This window comes from Pistacia vera, unplaced genomic scaffold (genome assembly GCF_008641045.1).
Source record: "Pistacia vera cultivar Batoury unplaced genomic scaffold, PisVer_v2 Contig159, whole genome shotgun sequence".
NCBI classification, from domain to species: Eukaryota; Viridiplantae; Streptophyta; class Magnoliopsida; order Sapindales; family Anacardiaceae; genus Pistacia; species Pistacia vera.
The window spans coordinates 1-15,603 of record NW_022195674.1 but is presented as its reverse complement, the minus strand read 5'-3'; the positions used below and the strand labels follow the sequence as shown (position 1 = coordinate 15,603).

General features: G+C 36.8%; 2 protein-coding genes and 1 non-coding gene across 3 annotated transcripts; all 3 read right to left on the bottom strand.

Annotated features, from left to right (window-relative positions):
- Positions 1 to 8,365: 8,365 nt before the first annotated feature.
- LOC116125007 lies at positions 8,366 to 8,752 on the bottom strand. Its single transcript, XM_031410743.1, has one exon. The coding sequence runs from the start codon at positions 8,750 to 8,752 to the stop codon at positions 8,366 to 8,368; it is 387 nt and encodes a 128-aa protein (XP_031266603.1).
- A 2,691-nt stretch (positions 8,753 to 11,443) lies between these two features.
- On the bottom strand, positions 11,444 to 13,359 carry LOC116125033 (peroxidase 10-like). The gene is made up of 4 exons (XM_031410765.1): positions 13,120 to 13,359; positions 12,777 to 12,968; positions 12,523 to 12,688; positions 11,444 to 11,982 (listed from the first exon to the last, which is right to left on the bottom strand). Exons 1-4 carry the CDS (start codon positions 13,357 to 13,359, stop codon positions 11,570 to 11,572), a joined length of 1,011 nt encoding a protein of 336 aa, XP_031266625.1. The 3' UTR covers positions 11,444 to 11,569.
- Positions 13,360 to 15,529: 2,170 nt separating this feature from the next.
- On the bottom strand, positions 15,530 to 15,603 carry TRNAI-AAU. The gene has a single exon. It is a non-coding gene; the product is annotated as a tRNA-Ile (tRNA).

Sequence of the window (15,603 nt, the reverse complement as noted above, 5' to 3'; positions counted from 1 at the left end):
TAAAGAACTGGCAAGATCTTGGAAGAGTGGGGGCATATAGAACATTCCTTTGTAAAGGACACGTGCATCTAATTATAATCTTGATTTTCTACATTGTGATTTATTCATTTTATAAATAATTTTACTATTTTAGTACTTATTTGCTCTCAAAATTAATTTAATTTAAGGAAAATGATACTTAATTCATGCACCAACATGTATGATACTATTATGACCGTTGATTAATTATGAATTTTGTTTTTTAAAAAAAACCGATGGTGTCACGTCTGTTCGGTGCATGAATTCGATATACTTTTTCAGTAACTATAGTATCGCTCTTAATTTAATTACATTTTAATCTTTATTGTATAACTTTCAGCACTATTTATACTTTTTCAATACAATGTCTATTATATAGCCATCACAATTATCATTCATGAATATACAGGGTAATAGAGTAATAACCGACACATGAGTAGCCCAATGGTAAGGCGTGGACTAAAGGGGTTATGTATGGTTTTAACCCACAATCTCAGGTTCGATTTCCTGTTGAATGCAAATATAATACTTTTGCCCATGATTGATCTAAGGAATCGTCACAGTGGGTTGCTGTGGGATAACTTCTCTAAGGAATTTGTCGAGGTGGGTAATAACTAATACGTCGACATGAAATGAGTGTAATGGGGTTAGCGGGAATTGTCACGCAGGACGATAATGATCTTATTCCATAACCTTCTTTATTTGTTTACGTACCCTTGAAAAGCGATCCTCGAATGTTATATAATACCTATAAAGGGATGTATTAGATAATAAATGCAAATATGGGAGACAATGTTAAGTTTTCTCCAAATGTTAGGGTTTGGTTGGTATTTTTTTTTTTCTTGCCCTAAATTAAATTAAATTAAACATGGGTGTGAATTGTCTTTTCGTATCAACATATATTCCATAGGCTAACAACAAAGAAAAATGATAGAGTTACATAAAATTATACATCGAATTCGTGCACCGAATGATGTAGCAAAATCCTGATCGTTGATTAATATTAACTTATAATGAATCAACGGTCTATTTTATCACGTCATTAGGTGCACAAATTCGGTGCACACCCTTCAGTAACTGTAGCATTACTCAACAACAAATACGGCATAATCTATGCCCAAAAGGCCAAAAATCAAATGTCACATCTAAATTGAAATGGATCACCCCTAACATTACAAAGATAAGGCAGCACCAATAATCTCAACAGAAATAGACAAATTTTGTTGTAGCTAATTATGTGATGGAAGCCCCTAGAGACCAAACCAGTGGTTGATTGGCTTGCCTCATTTTCACTTATCTTGTGTTTTTATCTAATGAGTAAACGACTTTTTCCTACCCAAGGTTTGCCTTAATGACAATTTCCCACTAAAAAAGTTTCAAAATTCCATTTTTCCACCCAAAGTTTGTATTCCGTAACTTTTGTTAATACCTAAAATATATTTCACTTTCTCAACTGGCGTTCAGCGAGTTACCAAGAGCTAGGGTAAGAACGGTTTTGTATAGTGAAGGCTGATGGATCAAATGGTGGTGACTGATTAAATATTAATTACCAGAATCAACTGAAAATCAATTAAGAATAAAAAACTCTAACTTTGTAGTGGCCAATGATCGACAAGAAATCCGGTGTCGAAGTGAGAGAGGTTTTGTAGAGAGAAGACCAGAGGTTCAAATGGTAGTGACAGAGATAATTTTCGTCTTCGAAATCAGCTGGAATCGGCTTTGAGTAGTAACAAAATATTAACTTTGGGTAGGAAAGTGTCATTAAGGCAAACCTTGGGTGGGAAAAGTCATTATTTACTCTTATCTAATTATATATAGTGGTAATTAAAGAATCCAACCAATTTAGTGGATCCTGTTCCTTGTCAATGGAAATTGAAAATGCCCACCTGCAAAATTGAGTGAGTCCACGTAAAGATGACTCATAAATAGTGTTATTTGGAGCAAAGTGGGGGCACTTATAGTAGCAAAATTACCTAAGCTTTCATGTTTATGTTTAATATCTTTTTATATTTAATTGGTAACGTGGATTGTGGAGCCCTTTGATTAGGCAAATTGTGACTCAAAGTAAGCTAGTTACATTGAGTATTTCTGAATTATTGAGTTGACATATGAATGAATGGGGCAATTGGGGCACCTAATCCACTTGACTTGTGGCCGGACGGCAAAACCTTAGGTTACCTAAAGGTCTTGTAATCGAGTCTTACCAAGTGAATACCTATCACATTTGTAACTTACCTAATCTATTAGGTTCGTAAAGTGTTCAATAGATTTTGGAGATTAATTGAGACATACGCAAGTTGGCTTGGACACTCCAGTCACATCAAAAAAATTTGGCCCACCAAAACTTTAAAAACTAAAAGTGGAGAAACAATTAAATATAAAACAGCTAAGCAAATCAAATCTTACCCTAGTTCAATTTGAATCCGTGTGAAGTACATACAGCGTCTTCATCTAATTTGGTTATGGATAATTTCATTGTAAAAAAGAAAAAAAAAATTATTCACTTTGTCTAACAAATCCTACCCACGTTTGCCGAGTATGTGCATTTTTAATTGTAACATCCTCTACTTACACGTTCAATTGATGCTCTTAACTCATTTGAAAAAATGATATCTAAATTTTGGCCGAGAGGACGCGTTATAAATCTTACTAAAAAAAAGTGGGGTAGACAAATCCAAGCTCCACCAAATGAAATGGGTAAGACAAATCGCAATGATCGGAATTCCTCAAACCCCACTTGACGAGGTGGATAGAAATGTTACTCTTTGGTGTTTAAAACCGGGTTAAAGATGCATTGGTCAAAAGAAGCTTGCATTTAGGTACCCCTCTTCATGAGAATTGAAGTTTTTGGAGTCTACATTTAGTCCAGCCCATATATTGAGTTGGGCTAGCCCGTCCATTACAAAATAAATTGGATCGGTATTTTACAAATTGGTCCAAAGTATAGTGGAGTCCACTCAATTTCATCCTTGAGGTTTGGGATATGTTCACTCTACCACTAACATTATGGGTTACTAACACTTTAGTCCTATCAAATATTGAGCATTGGTGTTTATTTATAGCCCATAATTTTAATGGTGTTTTGCTAAATCTAACATTTCTTAAGGATAGTGTTAAAAAAATAAAAGAATATATGGGTGTGTTTGGTAGATTATTTAGAGTAGTATTTTTGAAAAAATTGAGTTGGGTTGTTACTACAAGAATAGATTTTGAATTTGAAAATATGTTTAGTAAATTTTTGGAAAACATTTTCTGAAAATATTTAGATTATTTTTTAATCTCCTATATTTGTTAATTTAGCTAAACATCCCCAACAATAGAACATTAAAAATTAATAAAAACACCCCTACCCACCCATTAAATGTTGGCAATTGGCCACCACCGTCGGATGGTAGCCAGAAGTAGTCAGAATGACGCATGACCGACTGGATCTAGCCAGTCGTGCACTGATTTGGGCTTTTTTGGGCCAGATCCATGGACTGGCGCACGACCATCACATCCAACCAGTCGTGCTCCATTTCAATAGACTTCGACTACCTTCTAGCGATGGTGGCCAACTATCGGGAATATGTGGGTGGGTGGTAGACCTGGCAAAACGGGCGGGTGGGCCGGGTACAGGCCTGGGTCTTACGGGTACGGGTCTAAAACGGGTTGATTTAAACGGGTCCAATATTTTAGACCCACACCCTTCCCTATGCGGGTATGGGTGGACCCGCAGGTGCCCGTACTGTTCACACAAGTTTTAGATTTTTGTAGTTACACCCCAAATCTTCCTAAAATATAAACCCACGTTTTCTCCCAAGTTTTCTCACCAACCAAACAGAAACCCAGAACCTAACTTTATCGATTCTCCTTTCATTCCTCATCAACCAAATAAACCCACATAAAAAAAAAAATAATCTGAAAAACGAAAAAATCTACATAAGAAAAAGCAACAGAAGAAAAGAGAAAAGAACTTTGTCGATTGTCCTTGATGCGCTGACAGTGTAGAGTACAAACGTGGCTAATGATTGATGAGAAACGAAGATAGGAGAAGCGACGACGATGGAATTAGGGATTTCGGTGACGATGAGTTTGAGAGGAGGTTGATGAGAGACAGAGAGAGTGAGTTTGAGTTAGGGCTTTTGCGATTTGGGGCAAAAACATGGGGATGGGATCACTTTAAGAATGGTCTTAAAATTCTCTGAATCTTTGGCTGAAGTTGTAACTGAAGGAGAAGCAACCTGAGAAGCTTCCACAAGCTTTCTTGAAAGTTGGTGGCCTCGATGGAGCTTCCATTAACAGTGATAAGTCTGTATTTGGTAGCGAATCAAAATCGATTTTTTATTTAATTTGATCAAAACTACGAAATAAGCTTTTATATTTACAGGATGATCCCACGGTCTTTGTTTGAACCCTTTTGTCCTGTTCTTGTTACTCCTCGCTTGCTTCTATTTCTTCCTAACTTACCACTTTATTTTTCATCAGTTCACACACAATTACATCTTTCTTCCTCAACTTCCCACTTTCTTTTTCATTAGTTCACCCCACCCATTTGGATTCCTCAATTTTTAATTTCAAGGAATCCTCGCAAAATGAAGGGGAAAGGTGTTCTTTTTTTTTAAAAACAAACGGGCACTCGCGAGTTCCCCGTTTGACCCCTTGGCAAAACGGGTTGGGCCGGGTACGGGTAGAAGAAAAACGGGTCCCAATATTAAAGACCACACCCTAGAGTTTTTACTTGGGTTTGGGTGTGACCCGTGGGTCTAGACCTAGTTTGCTAGGTCTAGTGGGTAGGGTATTTTTGTTAATTATAAACTTTTATTGTTGGAGGTGTTTAGTTACATTAACAAATCTAGGGGTTTAAAAATTTAAATATTTCGGTTGAATAGATATGATTGAATTTGAGAAATTTGAAAAAATATTTTTGGTTAGGATTGGATAGATATGATTGGAATAGGATAGTTTTCTCATTTTATCATTTTTATCTTCCTTAATCAATTTAAATCCTAAATATACGTCAAAGATGAGATTTCTAAAACTGAGAAGACAAACCGCCGATAGAGGTGCCATAGCTGACTAGGCAATGCTGTGACCACCACGACAGATGGAACCGTTCAGGCGAACATGCTCATCGTGCCACATGCCTTTATTCTTTGAGACATGTCTTAAAATCTGAAGTACAATTAATGTCTCTCGAATTGTAATTTTCTTTAATATCATCTAATTTAATATGGTCGCAAAAGGTATAATGACTTTTAAGTGAAAAATGTGTGTCAATGTGTGAGAAACATAATGTCTATCTTTGACTTTGATAAGACTGAAGCGTTTTTGTAACCAATTATACTGGGACAATCTCAAAGGGTGGCCTGACGATTAGAAGGTTTGCTCCCATAATTGACTTCCTGCGTTCAAACAACCACATTACAGTCGCCTATCACATTGTGGTGTTACCTAAAACATTCGGTTTATAGGGGTGTTCAATGGGTCTAGAAGATTAGTGAGGTGTAGATAAACCTAACCGAGACAATCATAAAAAAAATAATAATATGGATAAATACATATCGCCAAACCTGAAGGACGAAATAAAAAGTTATCACAAAGAGGTGAGTGACTGCACAAAGAATCAGAAGGCAAAGAGAAAAATCCAAAGAACAGTACATATTTTGTACACAAAGCTAAAACACTCACTTCTTTAACTTCGGTTTGAGTTTGACATATACTGAGACAACAGCTGCCCATTTCACATGGTTTGTTCAAGGATCAATTAACTCAGATTTAGGTAGTTGTTTTTAGCATCTCAGAGATAGACCCCCATGTGACAACTCATACTATGCTCTCTTCATTGGGTCAATGTCACCTTACCATTTTCCTCGGGAAAATTACAAAAGTTTCTGAGTGAGTAGACAAAAGTTTCAAGAGCTAGCTGCTAATCCAAGCCACCACCCCCCACTTTGTTGTTTTTGTCATAGCCGTCTGTTTCCATTGATTAAAATCTGTCCGCTTCCAAGTTTCTTTTTTTTTCTTCTTTTCAAAAAGAAAAGATAACACTTTTTCCTGGTTGTGAATGGTGATTCATCATTGTAAGTATGTACTGGAACTTGAAGATGAAGAAGAGCTAAGATCAATTCATGTAACTATGAACTGCTTGCTGCCAGATGTGGATAGATTTGAATCCCATCAAAGATTTTTGACATAAGAACTCACATGATGTACAAAGTAACAGCTGAACTTACCAGAAAGTATTTTAATTCAAAAATCTATCAGTAAGATGATGGGTTATACTTCCACTTTCCGTGTCAAAAAAATTTGAAGTCTTGTGTGTCCCTAGCCTTAAAGACTGAATTTATCTGTTAATTGGATTGAAATTTATTTATAAGATGATTGTGAATGATAATTCAAAAGGGTTAATTTTAAAAAGCAAACGACATGCTACCACCCAAGGTTTAGCGAAACCTCGAGTTCATACCTCTTGTTGCTTATTCATTAAATTCGCACCCTTAACTAAACTCGGTTATTAATTTTGAATTTTGACACTGTTGCAATTTACCATCCTACCCTTCAACTTTTTATTTCCTCCAACACACCACCATCACCATCACCAGCCGCCGCCGCCACTAAGACGTAGGCGTTTTTCAGCCTTGTTCCAGCTAGTTTTTCATTCGCAAAATCACCCTCCAACCTCTTCCTGTGTAACCCCTACACCAAAACTCACAAAACCCCTTCACTGTTGCATCTTCCCATCACCAGACAGGCTTGTGCTTGGTTGGGCGCTAGTTGCGGAATTTCCTCAAATCGTTGGTAGGCGTGACTTTGATGGAGATTTTGGGCGGAGGATGATAACCGTGGCCAAAAAATGCCCAACAACCATAACAAAGGAGGATGGGGGGTAGGGGGGGGGGGGGGGGGGGGGGGTCAAAAAGGGTGGAAAAAGGTGCTAAAAAAGTTGTCGTACAATGTTGGGAATGGAACTTGGGCAATAAACGGTGAGTGACGATGGCCGATGAGAGGGTGGGTTTTGTAGAGGCGATGAAGGGGATTTAATTGGTGGCTTCGGGGTGAATTTTCAATGAGGGAATCAACCAGAATTTGGCAGCAAAGTTGAGAGAAAACGCAAACGCCAAGGAGGCCGTTTTCCGGTGATGGGAGGGTGCAACGGAGAAAGGGTTTGGTGGGTTTTAATGTAGGGGTTACAAGGAAGAGGTTGGAGGTGATTTTGGGTAAAAAACCAGCCGGAACAAGGCTGAAAACGTCAGCGGCTTGGTGGTGGTGGCAACTGGATGGTGATGGTGGTTGTGTGGGGGGAAAAGAAGTGAAGGATAGGATGGTAGTAACACAAGTCAGAATTCAAAATTAATTAACGGTGTTAATTTATGAGTGTGAATTTGGAATAAATGGTAGGATTTCACTTAACATCAGGTGGGAACATGTCGTTTGCTCTTTTTAAAATATTGGATGCGTTTGATTTATTATTTTGGATAGGATTTTAGAGATAGTATTGAATAGTTGAATAGGATGATTACTACGAGGTAAAATTTAAAAATTAAAAAAAAACCCCATAGGTTTGCTAATTTAATTAAACACCTCAATATATAAAATTTTTGTAAAATGACAAAAACACTCCCACCCACCCACCCACATTGCTAGATTCTGGCCACCACTGTCAGAATCTGGTTGGAATCTGACGTTACGACACAGACCGGTCAAATCTGGTTAGAAAATGCTAGATCAACGGCCAGATCTGGCCGTCAACAGCCGGAAAATGCCAGATCTTGCCATCGACGATGGCTAGATTGGCAAGTTCCGATTGTTTGTAGGTCGTTGTGACAGATTCCGGCTATCATTGACGGTGATTGCTGGAATCTGGCAACTATAAGTGGGTAGGGGTGTTTTTGTTAATTTTTAATTTTTTTCTGGGGTATTTATTCAAATTAATACTTAAGGAGTCTAAAAGTAATAAAAAAATATAATGGTATTTCTTAAATAATTAAATAAACAAGTATTTTAGGAATAGGATAGAAATATTAAATCAAACTCATCCATTGATTTTGTTGCAACAATGGCAGTATCTGTATTGGGAAATCCAAAACCCCAGAGTCTTAAACCCTAATATTGTCTCTTCTACCTAAAAAGGAATGTTAGATTAATTTATTTATTCTTCTTCAAATGTATCAAACCAAAAGAATCCCATGAAACCAATACCAATAAATAAAATTATCCCAGGGTATTACTTTTTTTTTTTTTCTTTTTTTTAATACTGCTTATCTTTCTGCCATTAACATCCATTGTTGTTCACAGAAGAACCCCAACAGAAGAATTAAAAAAAAAAAAAATACAGACAAAAAGCTATAATCATTCATGAAGGAAATCAAGATTCATTACTTGGTTGTGCTCCATGAGACTTCCGTTCTTGTTCTTGTTCTTGTTCCTTAATCTCTTGAGGTGGTGCCTCTTGTACTACTACCGGCTCCGCTACTGGGATTTCAGAACGGGTCGGGTGCGGGTCGATATTACCATCAAGACAAGAAGAGCATTTCCTTTCAACCCATCCTTCAAAATCGTACTCTCCACGACCCATGACCCGACGACCCGAACACAACCTCCCTATCATGCCCGCTATCACTCCAAGCATAATTATCACTGCCAGCACTGCAATAACAGGCCCAACCGACCCGTGACCCGAACGGGCCGTGTACGCTTGCTGCGTCACCGCCATAGGCGGTGGCTGTTGATCCAGCAGCGGCGGCGTAGACATGTAAAATAATAATAACAACAACCCCACCAAAGAATATATATCAAATGCAAACTCTTGAGGGTTCTTCAGAGGTTTTAGCATGCAAAGACAAAACAAAGAGAGCTAAAAAGCAAATCTTGGAGAGGGGGTTCAGTCAGTTCGGCTACTAAAAATGGCAAAAACAAAAAGAAGAAGAAATATTCAGTGTTAAGAAATGAATAATGGAGTCTGATGAAGTGTTGGGTGAAAAGTGAAGAGGAAAGAAGAGAAAATGAGGGAGTTTAAAACAAAAACAAAAACAAAAACACTTAAAAGAAAACACTTTTTGAAAGAGTAATACCATACCAACATCATTTTCATATAACATTTTTCATATAATATTACATGATAAAATATGATTGGTTAATTTAAAATTAAAATTAAACTTTCATCCAATCATATCTTATTACATAATATTATATGAGAAATATTGTATGAGAATGATGTATGTATTGTATTATTCTTTTTTAAACGAAGTTCTTTCTTTCTTTCTTTCTTCATGATCATTCAGTACAGACAAGAAACTGTTTACAGATAGATTAATAATAGTAAAGCTATAGCTTAATAGCAAAGGAAGAATCACATGATCACAGTTTGACCTACTGAAGCTTTGGAGATTTGAAAGAATATTCAGATTTTTTTTCATGGGAGAATTTCAGAATCATTCCATTTTTTTTTTTTTTCTGTTTTTTTGGTGTAATTTGTAGTTATTGGTGTCTGAAGCTTGAATGAATGTTTTCATGTTCATCTTCTCTTTTTGTCTTCTTTTAAAAAAAAAAAAATTTATATTTTTAATTTTTAATTCATTAATAATTATATTTGCATTTCATTTTAAGATTAGCTTTTTAGGCACAGGAGATAAGTTTGCTTTGCTTTTATCAAAGGTCAAAAGTTTTATCTTTAAAAAAAAAAAAAAGAAAAAAAAAAGCAGCATATTGTATTCAAATAGCAAGTCGGGTTTTTTTTTTAAAAAAAAAATAAGAAAAATAATATTTTCAGTACTTTTTCTTTTATAAGCTTTATCTTTTTGTCACAAGTTTTGACACAGCAGAATGATTTGTGCGGCACTCCAACATCACACTTGAGAGGGGTTAAACCCTACGCGTACATTATTCATCACCTCAAGGTTTATCGGTTTCGTCCTGTCATGGACTCATAAGGGAAACGACTTTAACTCCCGACCAGTTTGTGCAAGGATGGCCTAATCCTTTTTTCATCATCAACTATAAAGAACAACTTTGCACCCCCTCCTCCTAAAGAGTCTTATGAAGCATTGTTGATATGACAAGAGGATACACGCTTGACGTCTCGGCTATCACACCCCACGTGAATGTTTCGTAAAACCGTTCAACCTTGTATGCTCTCCGAACGCTAAAAGGGAAAAGAAAAGCATTGAAGCCATCTCTCAAATATGTGGGATGCCTAACTAATTATAGAGGAAGGCACTAGCTTTGGTTATAATTTAAATGAATAATTAAGGATAGCATAATGGCTTATTAATTATTATATAGTATAGTTATTATAATTAATATTTCTTTTGATGCACGTCTTTAATCTCATCACTTTGACTTTTCCATTTTAGATCAAACACCATTTATTGTTTCATTAATGTATTTTTTTATATTACAAAATTATTAATGATTAGGGACGGAGCTCAATTAATCATCCGGCTCTAAGTAAATCTCTAGTAACCACTCCTATTTGTAACGGAAGTTAATCAAATTTAGGATTTTTTGGATCATATTGTAAGAGTCTCTATTCAACCATGGCAGCAGCACCACTCACTGTTGCATTGAAATTGAACAAAAGGGAATAGGGTAGTGACTTGATCAAAGTCTTGACTTGGGAACCAGCCCCTAATCCCAAAAAAGCCATTGGCATGTTTGGAGGAGAATCAAACTTTGAATAACAGAGAATATTGTCTCTGTCTCTGTCTCTCTCTGCGTCTGTGTGAATGAATGAATGAGGAAGATGACGATGATGATGACGATGGTGATTATGATAGTTCATGAAATAGAATACTTTTGACAGATCCAATTATATAAAAGGGTGCCATTTATGAGTGCTTTTTGAGACAATGACAGAGATCTCAAATGGGTTCAGCCAGCCTCAGGCATCTTACCACCAGCTTTTCTTTTTTATTTCTTTTTTTTTGTTTGAATCCATGCACTCCTTGTCGGCTTCTTTTCTGGACCCTTGTGCAATTCAATTCACTTTTTCTTCTTCTTCTTCTTATTTCAAAGTGGAAATCTATTTATCTTTTAAAAAAATTATGTATGCTTGTTGCTTGACTGGAGGAGTACACAAATTTCTGCAGCTCATGTTAATGGTCTCATGGCCTGCCACTATGACTGTTTTCAAGAGAATTCCCAATAAAACAACCTTTATCTTTATTGAATTTTTTATGTTAATGGAGTGCGGTTTTGTTTTTAACTTATTTTTCTTGGTGATTAGGGTGTCTAGGTCATCTTGAGCACACTTCAAGTAATCTTTTAGGGTCCCAAAGTTGACTAGATAGATCGAACTCATGACCTTTTGAATAATACACGCAAGAGTTCTAGTTGACCGTTGGATGGCCCGACTATGGTTAAGTTATAGCAAGTGTTATTCACTCAAAAATGTGTCTAGCTAGTTAAGTGAATTCAAACTTCAAAAACAAAATCTGAAGGCAATAACTTTTTCTGAGCAATGACAACATAAGCTATTGCACACACCAGAACCAGATTATTTATATGCTAATGGCCTGCATAGATTAAACTTCATGAGTTCCATCAAAATCAACAGTCTATTCTTCCCATCTCAGTTATTTACAGACCTACAAACCTTCCTGATCTCCCCATCTTGCCCAGTGAGCACACCAATGTTTCCCATCTTCGCCATTGATACAGCAAAATCACTGGAGAAAAGATATGGGTTCATACTATAAGCCCTAACCAATGCAGCAGTTGTTGAGTCCCCCATTAATGCCTGATCAGATTCAAGAAGCCCTGTGCTCTGCATGAGGTTTGTGTAATATCCATTATCGAATCGGTAAACACTCGCGGTGTCGAGAGGAGAAAGATTGGTGTTTGATGAATCTTGATTTGGACATATGCTTTGTAAATTTGGAAGTGCAGAGGAATCAAGTGCAGGATCAGGCCGCCCAGTGCCTTTGTAGTTAAAAAGTCTATGCTTGAAGGTGAAGCATTGAGCAAAACCTACAGTATGTGCTCCTGTAAAAGAACGGACAAAATTCATGTCAATTACATTTTGCAAAAATGAGGTTTAGTAATGTTGAAATCACAGCCAAACACACGCAATAAAATAAAATAGAAAAATAAGTAGTACATTTGATTTACACCTTGCTTCATTCCGATTAAAGAATTACGTTCAGCATTCAAATAGAGAGTTTGTATTATTGTTTCAGAACTCTGCAGTAATTACACTCTATATTGACTGCAGTCTCACTCTCTCTATTTCTCTTAAACCCTTAGTTTCTCACTATTACGTCATATAATAGAAAATCCTACACCATTTGGGTTTACCCAAATCTAATTTAACTCAGGCTCAAATATTAGTAAAACAATAACAAGTCCAATACGCTGTCCCCTCACCCCCGTCCACTCACCAGGGAACAGGACCCTCGAATGCGTCTGCATAGGGGACTTTAAGCCCATGCAAAATATGAACCATATCCAACAACTACTGCTACAGCATCTAAAATTTTTCGAAAAAACACCATGTATAGAGAAGAGAAAGTGAAGCAAAAGAACCTGAGAGGACAGCAACATCCTTTATGTCAAGACCCTTTGCAATGAACTTGGCAGTGATGTTTTTCAGAGGCTCAATAGGGGATGGCAGTTCTGAATTAGCTGCTGCTTTATTTGCAGTTAATCCATCTCGTCGGCCTAATTGAACTGGCCAGAAGGGTCCTCCAGACTGTACCAGAAATCGGAGAATAACAGAAACAATCAGGTCATGAAAGAAAGAGTTCAACACAATTAACTATAAATCAAAGATAAATTACCTGAACAACAGCCTCTCTAGCTGCAAGAGCCAATATATCAACACATGAAACGGTTGATGGGCAAGCTTTTTCAACGTCTGCCTTTATACTGTCGATGACTTCATACCCGCGAACTGAATTCCGATTAGGTAAAGCATTTTTTTCTCCCTCCAATTCATCAGTGTCATCAAGAAGAATTGAGGCATCACAACCCTATGCAGAAAAAGAGAATAAAATAAGACAAGAACACTCTTAATAATGCATGCATTCACGGGGCCCCATATAAAAAATCTAATAAACCCGTTTCCTCTTAGTATAAGCTTAGTATTAACATAAAGCATTTACAGATTACAGCAACAATTACATTCACAAAACAATCATGGAAGTGCAACCGAAGAAGGGATGCAGCCATCCGGTTGTCGTTCCTGATAGCCGTCTGAACATCATTTGTAACAATCATTGGCAAATAGGGGCATGATCGAGCATAGAAATCATACGTGCCAAAGCCAAACCGGCCAGCTGAAGGAAAGGATGAAACAAGGGGTGGCAAACAGCAGATGAAAAAGAGAGGAATGGTGGAGAATGAGAAGAGTTTATGAGACATAGTTTTTTGCAAATTAAACTACTTATTTTGATGAACTCAAACGGAGGCATAATGGTTGATTTATAAGCAAAATGAATGGAGGGTCGAAGGATTTTCATTGGTTTAAGCTTGGAAAGTGGCCATGCCACTAATGGTGATCAGTACCTAATGGCCACGCTCAGGAATAATGCATAATTAATATTGCAGCAGCCATTTGATGGTTATAAGAAAATTCTGAATCAGAAATCTAATATTTTGATGACATTATAACTCATTACATATCCAAAGGCACCCTCTAGCTTCGATACCTAAATTTAGATATTCAATCTGCTTACATTCCCACTACAATCTCTAGTGGACTGTGACAACAGAGACGGCCATCTAATCTAAGCAGAATTTTATATATAAGATGATTCTGTAAAATTATTTCTTAATTCAAATCTACACTCAGGCAAGTCAAAACTCGAAACTATCACCATTGATGCAGAAGCCATATCTCCATTAATAAAACCAAACCCTAAAAGGACATGACTAGGATTTCATATCAAGAAGGCATGAAAATGACTTGAAAGAGGGTAGTCAACTTCCAAAAGATAAGGCACCATTTATATATCTTAACCAATTTCTTCAAGTGGAAGTACGAGTGTCAGTTTAAGGCAGGCTATTGTAAGATACTTCTATGAGCACTTTCCATTATGTAATGTAATTATTTCTAGTACAGAGAATTTAAGAGATGATAACAAGAAGGAAAAAACTCCCCACTAGATCACCTTAACCCCTATGAACTTGAGAAGCTTTATATTCCACGAAACTGAGGATAATAAAGAAAAAAAATTCTCCCACAAAATCTTAACACTGGGGGTCAAATTAAGTCACTAGCAATTTGAGTTTACTAACAGCAAATTCATATAGAATACTTGAAGAAAGTGTTTCTACCACAGGTTACAATACAACTAGTCAATGAGAGGATATCTCACCAGCGCCTCTCATAGGCTTAATGTATTGATGATTTATTATTAAATATTTTTTCGAGTTCTTGAAAACTATCTAAGATTATGATGCATCACACGGTAGAGCATGAAGGATGAAGACTGTAGAGGTGGGCAAAAAGCCCAGGATTGGCCCGGGCCTCGGGGAGGAGTTACCGGGCCCAGGTCGATCCCTCCTCTAGGGCTCGGGCCTGGTCACCCCTATCAGGCCTACATAGGACGAGTCCTATACAGGCTAGGCTCGGGTCCCGTTTGCCCACCTCTAAGGGATCAGTCCTTGACGGTGAGCCCAGTTACCCCTATCAGGCCTACATAAGACCGGTCTTATACAGGCCAGGCTTGGGTCCCGTTTGCCCACCTCTAAGGGACTGGTGTAATTAATTGGAGAACTAATCACTATCTTTACAAAACATGATAAGATGATGCATGAGACATGCTAAATAAACCAACTTCATACACAGAAAGTGTGTCAATTTAGAACCAAAAAAATGATATGTAAAGTTCCCATGACAATAAATTATATATGTACTGAAATTAATACTGAGAAATTAATTGCCATATGAATGGTTAGGGGTGTTCAAAAGAATCGGTTGTAACTGGAATTGGCGGATACCTAGGATTTGGTTTCGATTCCTACCCGAAACCGACCGTCAACGAGTACGTTCTGGCTCCAAATTTTTGGAATCGGAACCGAGATTAATATAAACTAAAATTAAAGATTATGGTGGTTAATAAAAACTTTTGTAGAAAAAGTAATGTGAATACATTTATATTTATATGTCATAACATTTAAAGTAAATTGGTTTGACTTTTAAGAATCTATCTTTACAAAGTAATAGAGTTTGTAATTTTGAATTTATAATTTGTAATTTTATTTTTGTTAATAAGTGCCAAGTAGGGGGGTATTTGTAAGTTTTTTTATCATTTTAAAATTTTTTGGAGGGTCATGTAATTCCGAAACCAAAACTATTGTTATAGGTTCCGGTTTTAGGTACCTAGGAACCAGAATCATCAGTTCTAGTTCCAAATTTCAAGGAATTGTCAATTTCGATTCCTTCAAAAAATTTAGGATACCCGAAACCGAACCCGTATGAATGGTCACTAAATAACTATTTGAAGTACACTCTTTAGGTATTTTGTCGAGCAATACACATGCTAATAAATCACAAGTTTAAAACCAAATTAAAATACGATCAAAAATTTGGCCCATGCAGGTCTCGAACCTGCGACCTTCGCGTTATTAGCACGACGCTCTAACCAACTGAGCTAATAGGCC

Coding starts and splice junctions, on each gene's coding strand:
- LOC116125007 (XM_031410743.1), bottom strand. CDS start 8,752: ATGTCTACGCCGCCGCTGCTGGATCAACAGCCACCGCCTATGGCGGTG.
- LOC116125033 (XM_031410765.1), bottom strand. CDS start 13,359: ATGTCTCATAAACTCTTCTCATTCTCCACCATTCCTCTCTTTTTCATC. Junction 12,689..12,776: donor CTAGAGAGGCTGTTGTTCAG/GTAATTTATCTT, acceptor TTTCTGGTACAG/TCTGGAGGACCCTTCTGGCC. Junction 11,983..12,522: donor GGATGTTGCTGTCCTCTCAG/GTTCTTTTGCTT, acceptor GTTCTTTTACAG/GAGCACATACTGTAGGTTTT.